General features: G+C 44.2%; 1 protein-coding gene across 1 annotated transcript in view; it reads right to left on the bottom strand.

The window, feature by feature from the left end:
- Window positions 1–691: 691 nt before the first annotated feature.
- Window positions 692–23243, bottom strand: part of sik2 (salt inducible kinase 2) — a 103827-nt gene continuing 81275 nt past the window's right edge. The window contains exons 7-15 of the mRNA XM_033049673.1: window positions 22084–22304; window positions 20544–20696; window positions 16796–16957; window positions 11140–11368; window positions 10191–10472; window positions 8796–8956; window positions 7448–7561; window positions 5447–5535; window positions 692–4732 (exon numbers count right to left, since the gene is read on the bottom strand). Of these exons, the coding sequence (XP_032905564.1) occupies window positions 4168–4732; window positions 5447–5535; window positions 7448–7561; window positions 8796–8956; window positions 10191–10472; window positions 11140–11368; window positions 16796–16957; window positions 20544–20696; window positions 22084–22304 (1976 nt within the window). The 3' untranslated portion in view covers window positions 692–4167. The remainder of the gene's footprint in view (window positions 4733–5446; window positions 5536–7447; window positions 7562–8795; window positions 8957–10190; window positions 10473–11139; window positions 11369–16795; window positions 16958–20543; window positions 20697–22083; window positions 22305–23243) is intronic.

Here is a 23243-nt window from a genome sequence, read left to right on the forward strand (position 1 = left end):
TCTTATTCACTGCATCGATGTCAAGGGACCAGGTAAGGAGATGGTCTTTCTGTAGACCTATTTTTCCTGGATGACAATAGGCTGGGGCATGATTTCAGAAGCAGAAGGGGAAAGAACTCTATTGAACTGAGAGGATGAAGATGTCAGTGAAGACTGTGGCCAATCGACTGGGGCATTATTTCAGAACTGTCCAGATTGACACTTGGAATTTAACTTAGACAAGTGCAAGGTGATGGATTCTGCAAATTGTAAATTGTGTGTAGAATAGTGCTAGTGTACGGGTGATCGCTGGTCGGCGTGGACTCGAAGGGCCTGTTTCTGCGCTGTATCTTTACAGTTTAAAAGATAGCAGGAAAGTGATCTGCTGTGTACATGTCATCACATCAGCAAACTGCACAAGCCACAATGACCGACTCATGAACTGGGCCATTGCATCTCTGCCTGACTTAACGAAATGTTCTAGCACAGTATACACCGACCAGACCCAACGCATGGGTTTGGGAAGTCTCTGGGCTTCAGTCAGGCTCAGAGAGAAGTACTCATTCTCAGCTCATGCAAGGAGTGGTTAGGTGACAGATGACAGTGAATGTGGCAACTGCAGCAGGGATCAGGGTTTGGGGAAACACAAAGCAGGATTGCAAACTCAAAGCCTCCCCATTCCACCGCATAAAACACTCACTCCGTGCCACGGCTCAAACACTACAGCCTTTATTCTTGCTTCAATCAAACTGGGATTTGGACCAATACATGAACTGCATTTAGTTAGATCCTTGAAGTTACCTGTTTAACTTATCCTTTGGTTAACAGTACAAAGATTGTTTATCAAACTGCCATAATCTCAGCATCTTCTCCAGTGGTCTGGTGCAGAAGTCTGCCATATAGTTCAAAAAAAGTGTCTCTCTCATTGTTTCATAGTCGTACAAAAACTTGCTCTTGAGGTACCAGGGACTGCCGACTCTCTCCTTTCGAGTTACAGACAGAAAAAGGCAGTATCACACGATTATAACACAGTTCTTCATTGTATCCAGAGTGTTCTTTTCTTCACAAGGTCCATAAGGTGTATCACACTCTTTATCGTAGAAACAACACTATTGTTTAATTACCAAATTGTAAAAAAGCAGCTTTTTCCATACATCAAGAGCGTATAGAACCTAGTGCATTTCTGAAGCATCAACTATTTAACAGAATGCATCCTATGTACCACACATATTGCACGTATCTCCATGTATACCATTACCCTTTATACATTGCACCAAAGTCTCTTCAAAGTATTAATTGAATGAAAAAAATCACAAAGGTAAAAACACTTCCTACAGCAAAATCAGAAATCAGATGATAGACTTCTTTTGTCTCTTGAAAACAAGTTGAAGATGAAAACCAAGGGACAGGTTCTTGCCCCCTGGCTGAGGAGAATGGTGAATGTCTCTGGATAAATCCATGGACTGTGTCATCTGCTCCTGATGTGAAGTGCTCTGACTACCGCTATACGGGTGCAGGTGTGGGGTGTGGGTCGAGGAAGCTGAGTTTCAGCTGGACATGTTGTGGAGATTGAGTATAGAACGGGCATCAGCTCACCGGCTGCACACTGGGGGACATGTTGGGTATTCACTCACATTAAACAGCTTTAATATCATGAGGTAACAAGTGGCTGAGGAACCAAAGGCTCAGAGAAAGGCTATTCACATCTCACAGATGCTGTTCATTTTGCAGCACTGTTCGGGTCTAATTTCAAACCTATCTGTTTTGAAGGTTACACATTAAACTGCAGCGTTCAATAATCCACAGAGAATATTATCACCCAGTGCAGCCAGGGCTGTGTCACTGATTGATGCTACAGACCAATTACATCTTTCTCAAAGGATTTGTGTTGTCACAGCCAAAGCCAACTCATATTGTACTGAGTGTATGGAACAAGGTTGTTAGTAAACACAATAAATTAAATTCCTCTCCTGTAACATTGGTGTTGAACAACACATTAAGAATGTTTTATGGTAATATTGATGGCTGAGAGAAATAAAGTTAAAAAAATGCATTATCACACAGGATTTAGTATCTGATTGTCAGATAGTGGGAAAGGGTTTTGGAAAGGAGCAGGTTGTGAATTGAAGTCTGGACTTTTCTCACCTTCAGCCTGGGATTGGAGTGAAAAAGTGGAGAGGAGATTCTGACTGAGAAAGGGGAATCCAATGGGTCAGCCCCACCACTGACCTGAAGGCAGCAGAGCGGAGGCCCAGAGGGCTTCCTCTTGTCTCCTTGAGGGTGTGAATGGTCACAGAATTCCACAGGAGGTCTTGAAGACACATGGCGTGAATTCATCTTTCTACTGTCAATGGAGTCCAGGTGATGGTGATGGGAGGAATGGGTAGAGGTGTGGAGGAGGGAGGACTAACACAGGTACTGTTTACTCCAGGACACTGCACGGGCAAACAGCCTGCCTCTGTCCACCCTGTCTGACTAGAAAGTCAATGAATGCGATTGAAAGTGGGACAAGAAAAGCGGAATGAAAGAGAGCAGCATGAGCCTAGGAGCGAGGATAATGCCTTATTGATTTTTTGCAAAACTCCGGAACTTAGAAAGCAACAGAGACAGTGCTCTGTTGGTCATCTGACGCAGAGGAACATTGCAAATAAAATAAAACAGCGTCACGAAGCATTTGACATGCGCCGGAGGCATGCATCTGTGTTGCGCCTACCAGGCCTGCTGCTTGGTGCAGCCCGCTCAGAGATCTTGCATTTAATTCCCAGGGGGAGAAGGTTGAGGTGTGATTATCCAGACTGCAGTTTCAATAGTGTTAACTCATCAAGGTAAAATGCCAATTGTCAATGATAAACTGGCAATTATGAGGGTCATTGTATCCAGGAGGTCCGACTGACCTAAATTCTAGGCCACGTGGTCACGCAAACTAATATACCCTGACCAGTGCATCATCAGCATTTGCTGCCTGTACAATACTTCAACAAGAGGAAGAGAAGTGAGATTATTCTGATGGTACACAAAACACCCGTCGCAGTACATGTATGGTACAATCATCTTTTGAAAACATTTAATAAATATTGCTTTTTACTCTTTACATACAGATCGATTTCAACACAAAGCAAGACCTTGTCCTGACTCCACACGGCGGACCCAGGAGTAGAGACTCTGAAGTGACTTTGGTTAACCTGTCAGTATAAATGGGGCATTGTTTATCCAAACTATTTTCCAGAAATGTGTTTCTTTTACTTTTAAATTAAATGAAGCAAAAAAGGCACAGCACATCACACTTCACGCAACAGTTTGTTTCAAAAGCTTATTTCTCATATAACTTCTAAAACCCTAGGTAAAGTGTACAAAGCTTTCAATAAACAACCAGCAACTCATATTCAAAATTACAATGAATTATTCCTTGGAAAAGCAAACACTGAACGAGTACTATCACATTAATCACCTCCTCGGGAATCCGGAGGTATTCGAGATAAAATGCCCCTGCAGGAGGCACTTTTCAACAATTCTATATTTTTTTAAACTTCCATCCTAAAATGCTAACTGTAATCTAGCAACAACCTCTGGTGAGAAATGAAAGTGTTGAGCATTGGTTTCAGTGATCTGGGATGATTACAATGTCCAGACCTCAGTGTCAGAGAAGCACTCTCAGTTATTCTATTTGCTGTGCTCCACAGTGTAGGGCATCCCATTTCCCAGTCTGTCCATGTAGATTGCATTGGCCAGGGGTGAGGGAGGTACATGGGTGTTCAGTGACAACTTTTCGTTTGGATGGTAAGCTCTTAAAACTCCATCTTTCCTGGCGACGTATTGCTTTGTTGGCAGAACCAATTGTTCTGCTTCTGTGCCCTTCCAATGTAGCGTTGCCTGCTTGTTACCTGGTACATTGGTTGGGGCCATTTTTAGGAAAGTGCATTTGCTTTTTTTTTTTTAAGACTTGCCTCTCCTGCCTCTTGTCTTCTCAGCACCAGGGGCCAACAGAACCACGTGACGATTGTTTCAACAAATGAGATCTGGCCTGAGCCAATTCTACACCGTTGATTTCCATTCTTCTAGCTATGCTTTAAGATGGAAAACAAGTCATCAATTTTAGTGTTTTCTTGAAATGTACAAACTAAATTGACTTCCATTTCTCTTCTTGTCATCCCTCCTCTCTGTTGAAGTAACACTGAAAATCTATTTCAGTCAGTTTACCAGGACATAGCCTCCATGTTGGCTATCAACTGTCTCCATCATCTCACAATCAAAGAGCGCAGGCAGTTCAGGGAGAGTCATGTTCTTGTAGGTCTCTGGTAAATCAGCAGCAACCTTGTTTGCCTGACTTTCATTCAAGGGCAGGGCAGCATGTTGGGTTTGGTTGAGAGTGTAGGGACATTGTTCTGGGTAACCCAGCTCTGGGGCAGTGGGTCCAACCACATCACAAGGCTGGTAAGGGAACTGCAGGAGTTGTTGGTGCTGATCCAGGGGCTGCAGTGGAGGCTGCACTGTTTGCTGCACCGGCCCCACTTGTTGCAGGGAAAGCTGCAGATTGTAGTGCTGGCTGAGGAACGGGTCACACTGCATCTGATTTTGGGGCTCCAGCATGGGGCTTAGAGGTCGGGGTATACTGAACTGCTGCTGCTGGGCTTCAGGGTGAGCTGCAGGCATTTGCTGAGTTTGGTGAGGGTAGGAACCTTCTGCAATCTGCATTTGGTTGAAATAAGCCTGGAGCTGCGACTGTTTTTGGAGAAACATGCGCTTCAGTTGCAACCTGAAATGGAAGATAATACACAGAACATGAAGCAACACACCAATGGAGCAACAAACACAAGCTTCAACAATGCTTCCCACTGGTCAAAGGAATACAACCAGCTCTTCACTGTACTTTGGCACACGTGACAATAACTGATTCACATCAACATATCCACAGCACCCTGATGTTTGACCGTCCTCAGGGACACTATGACCTCTGATCCATCCACTGTGGAACTTTATGACCTCTGACCCATCTACTGGGGTACCCTATTATCTCTGACATCCGCTGGGGGCACCCTATGACCTCTGATGGCACTGGAGGAAGCCCTAGGCATGGGATATAAGAATATTGACATTAACCTGGGAAGCTTCTTTCAACTTTGACATCACCGGCCTCACCCGAGACATCAGTTTAATTTAGTTTAGAGATACGGCGCGGAAACAGGCTCTTCGGCACAGAGTCCGCACCAACCAGCAGTCCCTGCACATTAACACTATTCTACAAATACTATTACTAGGGACAATTTACAATTTTACCGAAGCCAATTAGCCTTCAAACCTGTACATCTTTGGAGGAAACTGGAGCTACCAGAGAAAACCCACGCAGGTTACGGGGGAAAACGTACAAACTCCGTACAGACAGCGCCCGTAGTTAGGATCGAACCCGGGTTCCTGGCGCTGCAAAGCAGCAACTCTACCGGTGCGCCACTGTACCGCCCACTGGTCTCACCTGCGCTCCTGCAGTTGTTGCTCCAGGCTATGGGATTCCTTGCAATACATCGGGCAGCTGTTTTGTGCTTTCGTCAGTAAGGTTGGGTTCTGTAACATACAGTAAAAGAGTATTTAATTTACCACAAGTGCAACATGCCAGTAACATCATTAACGCATCAACATTGACCCTGAGCATTTTGCTGGCAGCAAATCATTAAGGAGCTATTAGGTAGGTGGCTTACAATAACATTGACATACAATAACGATGTTTAAAATACATTTGGATATGTACATGGATAGGAAAGGTTTAGAAAGATATGGAACAAAGGTGAGCAAATTAGATTAGTGCAGATGGGGCATCTTGGTTGGCATGGATGAGTTGGAGAGCCTGTTTCTGTGCTGGATGACTCTGTGATATTAAAAGTAGACAGGCACAGAGGGTGAAACCTTGGCTACTGATGGGACTCTCACCAACGGAGGGACAATGGAAAAAAGAGATATGCACGAGGCTGAAGCAGGAGAACCACGAGAGGCGAAGGGGATGTGGAGGGTGTGAAGTACAACAATTTCACAACACATGATAAGATTACTTTCTAATGTTTGGCGTGATGTAGAGTAATACATTCAACATGCTCTGATGTTTTCCTCATAGTCTGAACTTCCACTCTGCTCTGCCCATCAGCTGTGCACCTAGTTAGAGGCACCCATCACCGCTCAGCAGCCAGACTCCGGCACCTCAAATGCTTTAGAAATGAATAACCCTAGCATATTTCAAAATTTGCAAGAATTTAGGATTATGTTGGAAAAAATGTCATATTTTGATCGTGTAAATTAAATAATTAATTCCACCTATGAAAAAATGAAATTCACTTCTATTTGAAATGTTTTTATATTTAATTTCCCTTCCATTTCTGCTGGACAAACAGCATCACAATGTTCTCTGCCACTCTGTGGATGTATCTGGCAACATCGCAAATATGATGACTGAAATAGTTTTGGAAACACATTCAGCACAGTATCATCTCACTCTCGGTGTTTATTCACAGCTGATGGAAGTTCCTCTCACAAGTAGTTTGTTTGCACTACTCACTAGAGCCAGACTAACTGGTGCAGCCCCTCCAGCCTGCTCTGCTATTCAGCAATAAATATCAGGAATGGATTTTTATATTCTTTCCACTCTCTTGCACGCAAAGATCTGGTAATCTCAGAACCCATCAACAGGGCATTGACAGTCCCTTCATGATTTTAATGATTCGTAGCATTCGAGTAATTCAGAGAGATCTGTGGCACCTTCACGCCCACATTGCTTTCTGTCGTGGGATTCAGTAGATTCTACAGATGAAGCTTCTCTTCGTTTTCACTGCGGAGTGGCCAAGGCAAGAGGAGAGTTGATGAAAACTTACTCTATTGGGTTTAAGTGACTGGAATTCTGCCATGGAGCCAGAAATTCCCAATTTGTTTGAATGTGCTGGGATGTGTACAAAACCTGTGATTAAGTTGGATAGAGGCACAAGGAATTGTAGATGCTGGAATCTTGAACAAAACACAAAGTATTTGAGTAACTCAGCATGTTATGTTGCATCTGTAGCAACACACTGCAACCTATCCATTCCCTCCAGATGCTGCCTGACCTGCTGAGTGACACCAGCATTTTGTGATTTGCATTACATTGGATGGGATATTTTATAAGCAGCACAGACCTGGTGCATTTCAGCACTTTTCTGTGGTGTATATTTCCATGACTAGCTACACCTTGTTCAAATGTAACCTGCCTCACTTCCTGGGTGTGAGCAACTTATCAAAACTCTTTTTATTTTGGGGTAGTTGGTGATGGGGAGTGTAAAGAGAATAACCTATCAGGTTTAACCCTGATAGCAAAGATACACACTGCAGTAAAGAGGAAGGGCCATCCGCTCTTAACTCTGCTCCTCTCCATAAATGTTGGCATTTCATTTGCTCAACTTTCCCGTCTCATTTTATGCGTTGACCTGTAATTAGTTCCAGAGATAAACCTCCTTACCGGCATTCGGTGCTGTAAATACTGTGTCTCGAGGCTCTGACGTCTTGACAACAAGTGGGGATGCACTCCGTTGGGGAATAATGCTACATTTTCCTGCGGTCGTAAAGCTTCATCCTGGAAGAAAAAGTAAGGCTGATCATAATGTGTAGGAAGGAACTGCAGATGCTGGTTTAAACCGAAGATAGACACAAAAAGCTGGAGTAACAGGCAGCATCTCTGGAGAGAATGAACAGGTGATGTTTCAGGTCAAGCCCTTTCTTCAGACTGAATACCTCTATAAAGTCACCCCCTCAGCCTCCTGCACTCCAAGAAATATACTCTTACGCTACCCAACCTCTCCCTATAGCGCAGGCCCTCAAGTCCTGCAACCATCTTCATAAACCTTCTCTTTTTAACTTAACAACCTCGCTTAAACAGGGTGACCAGAACACAATACTCCAACTGTGGCCTCACCGATGTCATTTACAACTGACAAGATGCAGAAGAGTTTGCCAGAATGATGCCTGGATTAGATGCCTGTGTTTTAGATCATGGAACAGCACAGTACAGTAGAGGGTATAAGCTGTAAACTAATTTGATTGTTTCTTTGAAGCATTGGAGGTTTAGGGGAGACCTGATAGAAGTATGTAAAATTAGAGGCATAGATAGGGTAGATAGAACCTTTCCCCCAGGGTGGAAATACCAAAGGGTATAGCTTTAAGGAGAGGGGGGCAAACTTTAAAGGGGATCTGTGCGGCAAGTAATTTACAGAGCGTGGTGCCTGCCTGGAATGCACTGCCAGGGATGGTGGTGCAGGCAGTTACGATAATGACATTTAAGAGGATTTTAGATAGACGCACAGATATGCAGGGAGTGAAGGGATATAGGTCATGTACAAGCAGAGGCAATTAGTTTAACTTGGCACAGACGCTGTGCATGGAAGGGTGTGTTCATTTGCTGTACTATTCCATGTTCTAAAACCCAGGTGGTCACCATCCCTGTTCAGATTTCTGGAGGTCAAATGGAGGAATAAATAATGGCACCACACGTGATGGCAATGCAGTGAGGAGTTTGTTTCTGGTCTTGAGGAAAGGATACATCTTAATGCGGTTACACATCATCACATCGGGATCATTTCCTAATGAGGTTCCACACGATGCAACAGGGATCATTTCCTAATTGCGTGTGTGTTCTTGATCAGACTTTATCTCCATGATTTATTAATTAGGTAGCTGCGAATCCAATTAGAAAATGTGTTGTCATGGTATGGAACCAAATGCTACTTGTCATGGAGAGCATGTGATCAATCCAGTCATGGAAAGGTACTTCAAATGTCATACCTCCGTACCACGGAGGCAGGGAGGTTTACCTGGTGGTGGGTGGTGAGGAGGCTTTGTAAATGCGCTGCTGGTAGAGAATCAAGATCCACATCAGAGTTCATCTGTTCATAAAGCAACTGCACCTTGTTCAGTTCCAGAATCCCCTTGGTTCTGGCCAGATTCTGGAGATGCTGACGGAAGGCGACGATACCTAAAGGAAGAAGTCGAGAGCAGCCTAGTTACTGGAGAGGATTCTGCGGGATAAGATGTATGGGTATTTGGCAAGGCGGGTTGATTGGAGATAGTCAGCATGGTTTTGTATATGAGAGATCGCGTCTCACAAATTTGTTGATTTGTACAAGATGTTGGTGAGGCAACACTTGGAGCATTGTGCCCACGTGCGACCTCATCAATCTCTTGTACGACTTCTATAGAACGATGCCATTACGCTGGAAACAGTGTAGAGACGATTTACAAGAATGTTGCTGGGACTCCAGAACTACTGGAGGAGGTTGGGCAGGCTCGGACTTTACTCCTTGGAGAGCAGGAGGCTGAGGGGTGATCTTATAGAGGTGTATAAAATCACGAGGGGAAAAGGGGGTATGAGCAGAGTCTTTTACCCAGAGTAGGGGAATCACAAACTAGAAGACATAAGTTTAAGGTAAGAGGGGAAAGATTTAATAGAAATCCGAGGGACAACTCTTTCCATACAGAGGGTGGTGGGTATATGGAATGAGCTGCTAGAGGAGGTAGTTGACTATAACAACATTTGAAAGACATTTGGACAGGTACAAGGATAGGAAATGTTTAGGGGATATGGGCCACATGTAGGCAGGTGGGATTATCTTAGATAGGCATCATGGGTGGAGTGGAGCCAAAGAGTTTATTTCCATAGAACCCTATGACTATATGTCTTCAATAAAGGCAATCTTCACTCAGTTTAGTGAATATGTGACTCCACACCCTGGTAAACTGACTTTGCACAGAGTGTAGAGGAGGCTCATCGCCACCCACCAAAACGGCAAGGTAGGATGACCATTAAATTCCCCAGTAACTGCGAGACGCAACAATCGGTCAGACAGCGCCTGACACCTGGTGCGGTCTATCCTGGAGGCCAGCAGAAACCAAAGCTATGAAATACTAATGATTAAATACATTTAGACACGGATATGGACAGGAAAGGTTTAGAGGGATATGGACCAAATGTGGGTAGGTGGGACGAGTGTGGATGGGGAAGCTTGGTTGATGTGGGCAAGTTGGGCAGAGAGCCTGTTTCCACGTTGCGTGACTGTATGACTAAATCGTATGTCAACTACTGGTTAAAATTACTGGGAGTGTCTTAGTTATTGTAGGCGTGAAATGGCCGGTGGGTCTTTAATGGCAGAAAATTTGACTCTGTTACTGATTCGACGCTGCATCAATGGGACAAGAGGTTAGGTGGTCACCTTGTGTTAGCGACGTGTCGGAAGCTCTTCGACCCTCTCGGAAGCTGACGGGCGACCTGTTGTGCATCTCGCGTTTCTGTGACGTCAGTGCCTCCATTGCCGGGTTTGGTGGTTTGATGCCAACCAGAGGCGGGGTGATCCGTGACAGCGGCTGGTTGGCAAATACGTCCGCCAGCGGTGGTGTGTCCTCCAGGATGCTGAGCTCCCCGTGCATCAGTCCCATGTCGTATTCAGAATCAACACTGCCCAAGGACGGGTTATTGCAGACAGTCAACAGCTTCCCTGGGTGGGCGACAGAGACAGGAGGGAATTGAACATTAAGCCACTGAGGTAACCTCATCCCAATTCAAAAGAGACCCGAGCGGCAACTTGTTCACACAGACGGAGGAGCATATATGTAACGAGCTGCCAGAGGAAATGATTGAGGCAAGCACAATTATGACATTTAAAAGACCCTTGGATAGGAAAGGTTTGGGATATGGGTCAGGAGTTGGTAAGACCAGCTCAGTTAGGTAATTTGGTCGGGACTAAGACTAGCTGGGCCAAAGGGCCTGTTTCAGCACTACATGCACTTCTTATCAAAAGAAGCCTTTTCTGAAATAGGCATCCAATTGTTTGCAATCTACTGCCATCTCACACCAGTGCAAGTATTTTCTATGCATATATTTAACTAATTCTTCAGTATGGTGGCACCCTTCTTTCCAATGGCACATTCCAGGTCCAGGAGCAAATTCCTCACCTCCTCCTCTCTGATACCTTTGTCAATCATCTTAAATCTACCACCAGGGTATGTAAAACAAAAAACATTCCCAGTTCCCACCCTGATCGTCCATGCATTGATGTGGAGTCAAACAGGTTTGGGTCAATTCTGCTGTTTTTCATGGTCATGTAATTTTCACTCTTAACGTTGATGTTCAGATGTGTAGCTCAAGAGTTAATGCCTTCCTACCTGTGCCGGGCAACAATACTGGTTGGTTGGTGACCTCAGTGAGAGTGTGCCGTCTCTGGCCACAGCGCATTGCCTGAAACGATGCATAGACCTGGGCTGGATCCTCCTCAGAGTCATCTTCAGTCTCTATGCCCTCGTCAATAGATGTCTCCATCATGTTGCTGGGAGATGGTGGACATCCTTTCCTTGATATTGATGGAGGCAAAGGATCAAGGAGACAACCGTTCACCTGTGAGAAGTTGTGAATATATTAGTCATTGTGCAAAATACATTCGCCCTTGATCATTTTAGTGCAATTCGTATCTGTGGACAAATTACATATAAATGGCAAACACTTTAATTATTTCCTTCCATGGTTATTCTAGAAAGATAATGTTACTCTTAACCTATACATCCTTTATTTATATTTATTTAGTTTTTATATTTATATATAATTTTATATTTATATTTATATTTACAGCACCATTCAGCCAGTTAATTTAAGATTGTTTTGAATGAAGGTAAGTCTGGACCTTGGGGGAAGGTTCTAAATTGGAGCAAGGAAGATGACAACATTATTAGGCAGGAGCGAGGGGGAGTAAATCAGGAGCAGTTCTTAATGGGTAAGTCGGCATCTAGTATGTGGGAGTCGTTCAGAGGGCAGTTGATCAAAGTTCAGGATGGCATGTTCCAGTAAGGAGGAGTGATAACAATGGCAAGCTGATGGAACCTTGGACGATCAAAGAGGCTATAAATTTGGTCAAAATGTAAAAAGAAGTGCATGCGAGATTTAAAAGGTGAAATCAGACAGGGCCTTTGAGGAATATAAAACAAGTAGGACATAACTCAAGCGGGCGATTAGAAGGGCCATAAGGGTTCATGAATGGCTTGGACTGAAGAAAATAAAAACAAGAGGGTCGGACCACTCAAAGATAAAGTAGGGAATTTATGCTTGGAGTCAGAGGATGTAGGCAAGGTACTAATGGAGTATCTTGCATCATCTGCATTTGCTAATTAGGACAGTGTCATCAGTGTGGCGAATACTAATGTTTGAAATCAAGCATTAGCTTGAGTTATGTCCTACATCAACCGTGACGGTGTTGGGGCTCTTGAAAAGCATTAAGGTGGATAAATTCCCTTGTGTGATCCATCCCAGGTTATAAAGAGAAGCAAGAGAGGAGATTGCAGGAGCCTTGGCGAATATCTTTGCATCTTTTCTAGCCACAAGTGAGGTGCCGGAGAACTGGAGAGAAGCCAGTTGTTCTTTTGTTTAAGAAGGGATGTAGAACGAATCCAGGGAATTATAGGACTTTGTGTGCGACAGGTGGTGTTTTATTAACTTTATCGGGGTTTTTGAGGAGGCGTTGAAGATGCAGTAAGAAATTACAAAAAAAAGGCTGCAAATGTAAGACCAAAATATTGTGTTTCTGAAAGTCTAACATCAGAAAATGCAGGAAATTCTGAGCAGGTCAGGTAGCATCTGTGAAGAGTTAACATTTCAGATCAATGACCTTTTAGAACAATAGCTGTTTGGCCTGCTAAGTATTCCTAACATGTTCTGGTATAGTTGCAGTCACAATAGTTTAGTAAATATAACTTCACAGAGGTCTAAAAGCAGAGATGTCATGTCAGGAAAGTGGGCGTGGAGCGAACAGTGAGTCACTGCAAACTTCACAATGTTCGTAACAAAATGTTCTGCATGTTCTCAATGAACAGGGAGAGTGCCTGCCATTCTGGACAGGCGCTCAGGCAGAAGATTCCGGAAATACCAAACTCATTTCCTTCATTTTGATCACTCAGTTTATCGGCGAGTGTTATGTCTGAGTCACTTCCTCTCAACCTCGCTCACAGCTGCTCACAGCTTCCGACAGAGCAATTCCCTTTTAAATGTCACACTCTTGCTACCCCTACGCAGATACCAAGCATCCTCAGATATACTAACATTTCCAATCTTGTCTATTGGTACATTCAAGGTTCAAAGACACAAAATGATGGAGTAACTAAGCGAGACAGGTAGGATCTCTGGAGAGAAGCAATGTGTGATGTTTCGGGTTGAGACCCTTCTTCAAATTCTGAAGTCTGGGGTCTGCAGAAGGATCGCGACCCTTCTCTCCAGCGATGCTGCCTGTCCCGCTGAGTTACTCCAGCATTTTGTATCCATCTTCGGTGTAAACCAGCCTCTGCAGTTCCTTCCTACACAATATCTCTGGAGAACATGGACAGGTGATGTTTTGGGTCAGGACCTATCCTCAGCCTGACCATTCTGGTGATTTTCCAGAGATGTTGCCTGTCCTGCTGAGTTACCCCAGCACTTTGTGCCCTTTTTTGTATACCAGCTACCGCAGTTCCCTGCGTCTCCTGACCTCATTAACTCCAGATTGTCCCGCAAAATCCTACAACCACTCAATTGCAGGGATTGTTGCCTCCTACCTGAGACAAAGATTTCCTGACATTCTCCTACCCAGCAACGAGGGGTCTTTGCAGACAATGCTCAGTGTTTAAAATCTGAAATCAAGACTTCAATCTGCCTGATTTGGAACATGTTTAAATGAGAAACCCATGAGTTAGCAGTTGGAATTTTATGGTGAATGAACTATTATAGAATGGGTCTAAGACCCTCTGCAATCTGTTTGGCTAAAAGCCGCTGCTGTACCCCGTAATTAGTTTTACCGGACGCATGACAAATCATGGACGCATGATTTGGAAAATAGCAGGTTTTTATTTTTATTTTACTTTTTTCCCCCAATCCATAAAACAGATGATGCACAGGTCTATTTCGTGCTTCGGTAGGAATTGTGTGCATGCGGTAACTTTGGAATGGCCCAAAACACACTTGGACGCGCCTCGTGTGTCTAAACCATTCCAAAGTTACCTTCTGCACACAATTTCTACCGACGCACTCAGACCTGTGCATCATTTGTATACCGCCCAACACATGATACACCCAAATACAAATCAAAGAGTGAATGTCCGTCAAAGTGCCACAAAAAGTAACAATTTTGCCAACTATATAATGTCCTGTTTATTTACTTTTGAAAGTACTTTGTATATCTGAGCTTCAATAGCCTCAGTTCAGAGAATACCGTACTGATTAAAGCTCTGCCCTTAATGCCTGTGAAACAATCACACGGCGTTACTCAGTGACGTGAAAGGAATCCAGTTTAAATGGGTGAGTGATTGAGATAAATGTGAATATTTGACAGCAGTTACTTTGAAAACGTCATACGACGGTGACCAAAGCAGGGACAATTTTGATTTCAAAAAGAGTGGAGAGGTTTAAAATGATGATTGTGTCCAGCTGTAAAACCGGCTCCCACCTTATCCGTTACCCACTGAAACTGCAACACGGTTTGGCCCACTGTGGCTGCACAGGTGACGGATTGTTTTGGGAGCCATCGCCAATCTACTCTCAGTAGTAACCCTACTCCTCTGGTTCTGGTTTCATTCATACCGGGCTCACTTTGGCTGGAGAGCAAGTACAATAGATACATAAGCAAGCGTAACTAATTCTCAGCAAAGCCACAATTGTGCTGCCCTCAAATATGTGCAAGGGAGTCTGATCCTGTAATTATCAAAGGCAGGCCGGGTACTAACGCGTGCCTTCCACAACACCCACATCCACCGCTGGCTTGAACTTCCAGTGGAAACACATGCGTGTAATGGGAATCTCCCTCCCACTGTCTCCAGGGTTGCCAGAGTCCTCAAGTGTCTGACCGAATCCGAGCTTCAGGTTCTGTGAAACCGTGAAGGGTTATGATTAGTTGTCGTGGGCTTTCTCACTGCCTGGATGCTAAATATACTTTTGTTCAGACACCGAATACCTGGGTGATAATTGCAGTGACTTGGGAGACATTCAGAAATACTTGGGAGACATTTGCTGCAATGACGCCAGGATTTTAAAAGGATCTCGAGAGCATTGATTGTCAATGCCTGTGTCTGCTGGGATTACTGGGTCTCCCTCAATAATCCTGGGACACCAAAATAAGTTTGAAATATTTTGGATATGAGATGATGCATTCCAATCTCAGGCCATGCCATTAACATTTAATGTAGAATGGGAGCTGGAGCAGTGAGGGACATCATTTGAGTTCACTGCCATACATCCTCTCCCTATTGTATACCCCATCAGCTTGATTACTCTCGGATAAGTCCACTGCTCCAATTCTGGACGAACATGCTCACAAACAATTGCTCCCTCTCCAGCCGCCATGTCTTCAACTTTCAAGGTATTCCTTTCCTTAGCTTTCCTCCCACACCTCTCCCTCCCGTCAGCAGCCACTCTAAACCTAGCAGTCTGACCGAGTTGGTGTTCCTCCACTGCACGTCACCTCCAATGGTTCTGCATCCCAACGCACTGTGGGGATCTTTCAGTAAGGTCAAGGTGCTATAAGATGGAAGCTGAGATCACGTAGCACAGGTACAGGCCCTGAGGCCAATTGTATCCTTCTGACCATCAAATACCCATCTCTATGACTCCCGCTTCTCCTTATTATTCAAACCTTCCAGATCCGGTAACATCCTCCTGCAGCTTTTTTGAAGGGCAACCAAAACTGTACACAGTATTCCAAGTTTGGCCTCACCAATGATTTGTACAGCTGTAACATGATGTCTCAATTCCTGTATTCAATACAGTGAACAATGAAGACAAGTGTGCTAAATGCTTTTTCACCACCCTCTTTACCTGTGTCTCCACTTTTGTGGAACTGTGTACCCGTACCTCTAGATCTCTCAGTTCTACAATACTTCCCAGGGCCTTACTATTTACCATGTATGGCTTGCCCTGGTTTGCCTTCCTAAAATGTAATGCCCCTGTCCCACTTAGGAAACCTGAACGGAAACCTCTGGAGACTTTGCGCCCCACCCAAGGTTTCCGTGCGGTTCCCGGAGGTTGCAGGTGGTTGCCGGAGGTTGCAGGTAGTGGAAGCAGGTAGGGTGACTGACAAAAACCTCCGGGAACCGCACGGAACCGGGAACTCTCACTATTTCACATTTAAAGGCTCCAACCATGAACGTAGATTTATCTCTTAATAGTTGTTCCCAGATTGTTTTGCCGGACCCTGTCTCATATTGAAATCATCCTCTTCTTAATTCACACTCTGGACTATATGTATCCCTTGGTAGACAAAAATGCTGGAGAAACTCAGCGGCTGAGGCAGCATCTATGGAGCGGAGGAAATAGGCAATATATGTATCCCTTTATAACTACTTTGAAACTTAGAATGATGTCCACTGTTCCCAAAGTGCATGCCCACTGACACTTTATCCACCTGCCCAGCTTCATTCCCAGGGATTATGTCTAGCACTGCCCCATTCCGAATGGGACTGTCTACATACTCACAGAAGCATCTCCCTTGGATAGCTGTGATCTCATTCTACAAATCACGAGCGCAGATTGGATAAAGTATAGCTGAGCCATTAGCCCGACACTTTTGAAATCTTTCTCACTGCAAAGCTGCACCTCATCTCCAATAGCTGTAAACACGAATGTGGGCCACACTGGAATAACGTGACCCATATTAACCAGTGCATTCTCCTGTTGGGCATGAACAGAAAGCACTCTGATCTAAGGACGACTAGAACAGGAATCAAACATTACTTTCTTAGCAGAGAAGACTAAATTACAAAGTGCTTTTCTCTCTTTGACCTTTAAGCAGATCACAAAAATTAAAGGCCAAACCTTAGGAGTGTTCACATCTTCCTCCATGAAGCCCAATTCTGGTTGGCATGTGGTCTGGAGAAAGGTGAATGAATCTACAGCAGAGGATTGGGGCAGGACAGGAGACCTCAACAGCCGGATGTTCTGTGACAGAAGGTTCACCTGAGGAACCACAGTATTTGCCTGAAATTAAAAAAAAAAAAACAGGTTGTTAATATCTTTGAAGAAAAATTCTTGCTAACTGATCACTTTTAATTCTCTTATCTTTTCTATTTAGCAGTAAATATCGACTGTACTTCATCTCTAGAATACAAACCTAGGCCAGACCGTGGCCGCACCTGGGATATTAGCAGTGGGAACCAGCCCATTGACTCAATATTCAGAGGTTCATAATTTTAAATCCAATCCTGTCCTCACCAGACAAGATCCTACTGTCAGTAGTCCTGTCCTCAATGGACTAAATATGCCGTCAGTAATACAATAATGGCCCTCTTTGGTGAGGTTTCTCCAGGTGTTGCATAAACACAAATATTTATACAAGGAGATTGAGACTCATGCCGGTCTGGAAACCATCAATTAGGCCATTTCGTCAAAAAATAGCAATAGGGAAAGAGTGTAATGGCAAGGGCCATGTGCAGGAGGTGATCCCGAGACTGCCCTGCCTTACAATATCATGACTCATTCAATCACTATTTGTGCCATTTTCCTGCTCTCCCACCATCCCCATCGACTACCTTGTCAATTCACGATCCTCTTAGAGAATAAATTCCTTCTCATCTCTTGAAATGGGCAACTCCTTACACCTGACACCATGCTCGCCAGATCTGATAAAGAATGTTTAAAGACGAAGACTTGAAGCCTGCACCACTCTAGTGGTCCATCTGGCAGAAGACATCCCCTGAAGGAAGCCATGGACTATCGAGAACAAGTTCCACCAATGTTGTCTCTGTCGATCAATATTCATATCCTCGCCCAGCCTCAGATTACGCCGAGCCACACTGCCAACACATGACACCAATTCCCAAAACAGGTTCCCTGCTTTGTCACAACAAAAAATTTGTCAGAGGGTAGAGAAAATGCTTTAAGGCCTTGAAAAAAATGTGACATCTTGTAGAAGGCTCTGCAGGAAGCAGAGAAGTATGTATGCGTGTGGGGTGGGGAACATGGAGCATCTCAAGTTGCTCTGATGATTGGGAGCACTCAGAAGCTTCACAAAAGCCAGACTATCACCTTCTGGCTTCATTAACTGCGCAGCCCCTCTGTGGTAGAGTCTGCGGTTCCCGCAAAGGTCTCTTCAACCACTTCAAATGTCAAAGAACTGTAGTGGAAGTGAGTCTTCCTCTACCCTGAGGGGTTGCAGAAGAGAAGGAAGTAAAGGATGAACACTGCGGTGAGGAAGCCAGCTTGTGATATTCAGCTGCAGGTGCCAGGACGTTACTCCAGAGACCTGATTGAGAAGTAAGTTATTCAGGTAATAGAAAAGCCCTCAGCAGGAACCATGCAGAAGAAGTGGAGTGGGTTAGTCAGCTGGAACCAACAACTAATGTTCAATACATCAAGCACTGAGCAGGGCGGCACCGGGAGCAACAGTAGCCACCCAGGGTCTCAAAGATTTTATTTGCAGATTAACTTAAAAAATATAAACGACCCGAAGAAAGTTCTTATTTTTTAAACCCACTTTCGAAAAGGCAGGAAAATTTAGTTTAGTTTAGAGATACAGCACGGAAACATAGAAAAACATAGGAAAATAGGTAAGCCATTCGGCCCTTCGAGCCAGCACGCCCATTCAATAATATCATGGCTGATCATCTAAAATCAGTACCCCGTTCCTACTTTCTCCTCATATCTCTTGATTCCGTTAGCTCTAAGAGCTCTATCTAACGCTCTCTTGAAAACATCCAGTGAATTGGCCTCCACTGCCTTCTGTGGCAGAGAATTCCACAGATTCACAACTCTCTGGATGAAAACGTTTTTCCTTATCTCAGTCTTAAATGGCCTCCCCCTTATTCTTAAACTGTGACCCCTGGTTCTGGAGGTACCCCTGGGTCTTGTGGGCCAACGTGTCCGCACTGACCAGCGATCCCCGCACACTAGCATTATCCTATACACAAGGAACAATTTACAATATTACCTACAAACCCTGTACGTCTTTGGAGTGTGGGTGAAAACCGGAGCATCTGGAATAAACCACGCGGTCACAGGGCGAACACACAAACTCCGTACACGCAGCACCCGTAGTCAAGATCAAACCCGGGTTTATGGCGCTGTAAGGCAGCAACTCTACAGTTGCACCACCGTACCACCCCGAATGCTTGCATTCTAATAAAGACTACCCGGATGGTTTTGACACTGTCTACTCCTGTGGGAGAGGGTGGCTCAGAAGGTGCAACGTTGTTTAATCAGGAAGAGCCAGCTTTCTGTGTGTTTTCTTCTATACCGACACTGGCTTATGGACAGGCACCAAAGTTGTCAGTTAAAGCTTAATGGGAGCAGGGAGTGATCCAGCTGACCTTGGGCCATGGAACGACTGGGGAAAGCACTGCAGATTTTCAGTTCATTGTGTTGGGAAAGTACACTATTTTCAGACAAAAAAAAAACATCAAAGTAGAACCAGACAACTTTCAAACCTGCCAAGCCAAATCCAGTCTTTCCAATGTGTAGTACAAAGATCACCATAGGTGAGCAATCCCAAAATGTTTCCACATGTTGGCTGAGCCCAATGTTCACTCATGTAGAGTGGCTCACCTAGTATTTGGAAAACCTACTCCTTCCTACACACTGGGAGAAACATGTTCACAATGGGCAAATTACATTCTCAGACACTTGACACCACACTATCCATTTGACTTGATCCATTTTATATTAAAACTCTCCAAATGATTTGGGTTTATTAGGAGTAAATAAAGAGGTCTTTCCACTGGCAGCAGGGTTGGTGACCAATGCAGACAATCTGTAATTGGCCATGAGTCTAGAGAGAGGGATGACCCTCTCTTTGAGCCTAGATAGACACAAAAAGCTGGAGTAACTCAGCGGGACAGGCAGCATCTCTGGAGAGAAGTAACGGGTGACGTTTCGGGTGGAGACCGTTCTTCAGACCCAACCCAAACCTGTCTCAACCCGAAACGTCACCCATTCCTTCTCTCCAGAGATGCTGCTTATCCCCCCGCTGAGTTACTCCAGCACTTTGTGCATATCTTCGGTTTAAAACAGCATCTACAGTTCCTTCCTACATACTCTCTTTGACCTTGTTCTGGAGATTTCAGTCCAGAATGTAACTCGACATAGTAATGACAGAGATTAATGAGGAGGTGGGGAGAGATGGGGCTGGCGGGGATAATGGTTTTTAATGTTCTGCTCAATTGTGCCTTCAATTAGCATTCAGTTAATCTGCACCACAGGCACAAGGAAAGGAGGAGCTAAAAACGGATATCAGTGAATCACTGGCAAGATCCAAGTGTGAAGAAAACCATAAATAATTTAAAACGGCATGAGACGGTCTTTATTTTTAGCAAAACTGCATGCTCCTGAAAAGCTGTGGATTGAAGAAAAGTTTCAGTGAAACCCTTTGCTGATCAAAGCAAATCCACAGACAAGCTGTGGTTTAAAAATGCATCCTCTAACACCTGATATGTCCATGCCAACCCTACATGATAAAATCCAGTGGGTGAGTCGACTGAGTGGAGGACTGAGGCTTGGAACCTTTACACAATTATCATTTCATTTTGTACAGTGCATGCCACATAGGTAACTCACACAATTATTGCATTACCTTGGCAACAGCTTGCTCTGCAATTGTGCTTGGCCGCCGTTGACGAGAATCCAATCTCTGGTCTACAGGGAAGCTGCTTCTGTGAGATTTTAGTCTCTCCACCAAAAGATAATAGATAGCAGCAAAATGGTTATAGCTCTTGTTCTGTAAAGACTGTAAGGGCGACAAAGTGAAAGCAAATGTTAAAGTGGAGAGGAATAGTGGGAGACTTCAATGTTTATATTACAATTTATTTCTACATATTTTCCAAGAGAAAATAGGTAGTGGGGAAGTAGTGTCTGAAGGCGTGTAGACACAAGGAACTGCAGTGGCTGGTTTACAGAAAAAAAAACACAAAGTGATGGAGTAACTCAGCAGTTCAGGCAGCATCTCCGGAGGACTCGGATAAGTGACATTTTAGTTGGGAACCTTCTTTAGAATGGTGTGTAGAAGGGTCCCGATCTGAAGCGTCACCTATCCATGTCCTCTGCAGATGCTGCCTGACCTACTGAGTTACTCCAGCATTTTGTGTTTTTATTTCTGAGGATTTGACTTGTTTAAACCAGGAGAGTTCTGCAGATGGCCGGCCTCTTTGAGCCTCATTACTTTCCTCCTGATGTGATTTCTGAGTGTTTCTCTTTTCCCTGATCAATGCTCCACTTCTGTCCATTGATTAAGATGTTGCCGAGGTCATTTTCTCCCTTCCTGAGTATTGTGGGGAAATTCTCGGCAATATATAATCCAGACTGGAAAGAAACAATGTATTTTTACAAATTGACTAGAGGTGTGATTATTACATTCTGCGCAAAGCAGAGACAAGGAAATAAAGGCTGCAGAATTTCTCAGGAAATAAAAGCAACTTCTCCGGGGAATGAAAGGAACAAACATAAAAGGACAGAGAATTCAATTGGGAATTTTCTTCTTATGAAATAAGTGTAGCACATTTTGAGATTTTGTGAAAGGAATGCTGCAGGAATGAATATTTAATTCTACTTCTTCCTGCCACTGGTGAATAGTCCCACGTTAATTTGCCTGATGGCTATGGATTCTGGAGACACAAAACTGCTCAATGAAATTTGGATGAGAGTCCACTCATTCAAGGGAACATACTTGGACACCAGGGGTTTGCACTTGCTCACCTCTAGTGAAACCACAGGAGAGAAGTGGAAAGACAGGGAGAGCTGGCGATTGCCTCATTTTACCCCCACTTAAGTAAGCTAACATCTGAGTACGACAGAGATTCCTAGACCAGGAGGCAAGATTGCTCACTACAGGTGTGTCTGAGCAGCTGTAACTGTTGAATGGTAGTTTCTGATTTTAGATTTAGTTCTCAGAGAATTCCAAATTTCCATCACAATCTGTGTTATTTCTCTAAAGGCCTCTCCTCCCTCAACCTTCTTTTCCTAAAACATTTACTTAAATCATTTACATTCCAGAAAATAATAAATCCCAAGCTATAAGGGTCAGTATTCAAAGTATTGCAGGCCTAATACTCGTGTTGTTGTGCACTAATACTCCTAATACTCAGAGTATTTAATGCTCAGGTAAAAAAAAAATGTACCTCAATAGTTTTCTGCTGGTCGATCCCCAGGCTGTGCATTAGTCGTAGAACCTGTTCGTTGTATTCGCCCATGCTGACTTCATTCTCACTGGGTTGCGGATATATAACTGGTCTCTGCACTGGGACTTCAGCCAGCATCCATTTGTGCTCCTTTATCTGGCTAATTGTGAGTCTTTTGGAAGGGTCTAAGACCAGCATGCGTCGAATGAGATGTTCACAGTCTGGCAGGTGAGAAAGTCTTGATGAACTGATGTTATGGTCACCAACAACTGGATCACATATTAATCAAGGTTCCTACAAATAAACATTTGTGCAACAGTTTTGGATGTCGGATTGTTGCTCCCACACATGGCATCAAGTGAAAGGATTGGGCTGGCGCACAGAGTTGAACAATCTAACACTGCCACGGACCAATGCCCTCCCCTGAACTTCTCAAAAAGTTCAGAGTCCAGCCTTCCGTGTTGTAGCAGTATCTGTTCTACTGCCTAGGGACAGGTCCTCCTTTTCCCAGACTAGACCTCAATACAACCCATCAATCAAGGTTCCCTAATCTTGCCAGCTTTGTACTTCACTCTAATAGGAACACGTAGGCTCTGAATTCTTCCTACCTCACTTTTAAAATCCACGCCCCTTGCCTAATGTCCTTTTACCTGCAAACAGACTCTCCTAGTCAATATTTGAGAGCTCCTGCCTGATGCCATTGAGTTCCTGCCTAAGGCTCTCCCACTGACTCAACAACTGCTTGCACAGCTTCATTTGCAGTGCAACCCCTTCTCAAGTAGGAACATCCGACTTACTTAAGAAAACCCATTGCTTAAGAAAACTTTCCTTGACATATGTATCAGATTCTACCCCATTTAATCCCTTGGCAATAAGGCCGCTTCAGTCAATAAAGTAAAGTAAATCACTGACTTTTACAATCCCAATATTCTTACGTCTATCTGTGATTTGCTTACATATATCTACTCTAATTCCCACTGCCTAGCTGGGGGAGTATCATATAATCCCATCAAAGCGGGAGGTTGGATCACCCCGACGGGAGCTTCGAACGCTAGCTGCGGACGGTTCGACTGCCCCGACTGCGGGAGAATAAAGAGGAAGGAGATTGGACTTTATTGCCTTCCATCACAGTGAGGAACGTAGGGGATCTGCTGTGGTGG

This window comes from Amblyraja radiata, chromosome 33 (assembly GCF_010909765.2).
Source record: "Amblyraja radiata isolate CabotCenter1 chromosome 33, sAmbRad1.1.pri, whole genome shotgun sequence".
Taxonomy (NCBI): domain Eukaryota; kingdom Metazoa; phylum Chordata; class Chondrichthyes; order Rajiformes; family Rajidae; genus Amblyraja; species Amblyraja radiata.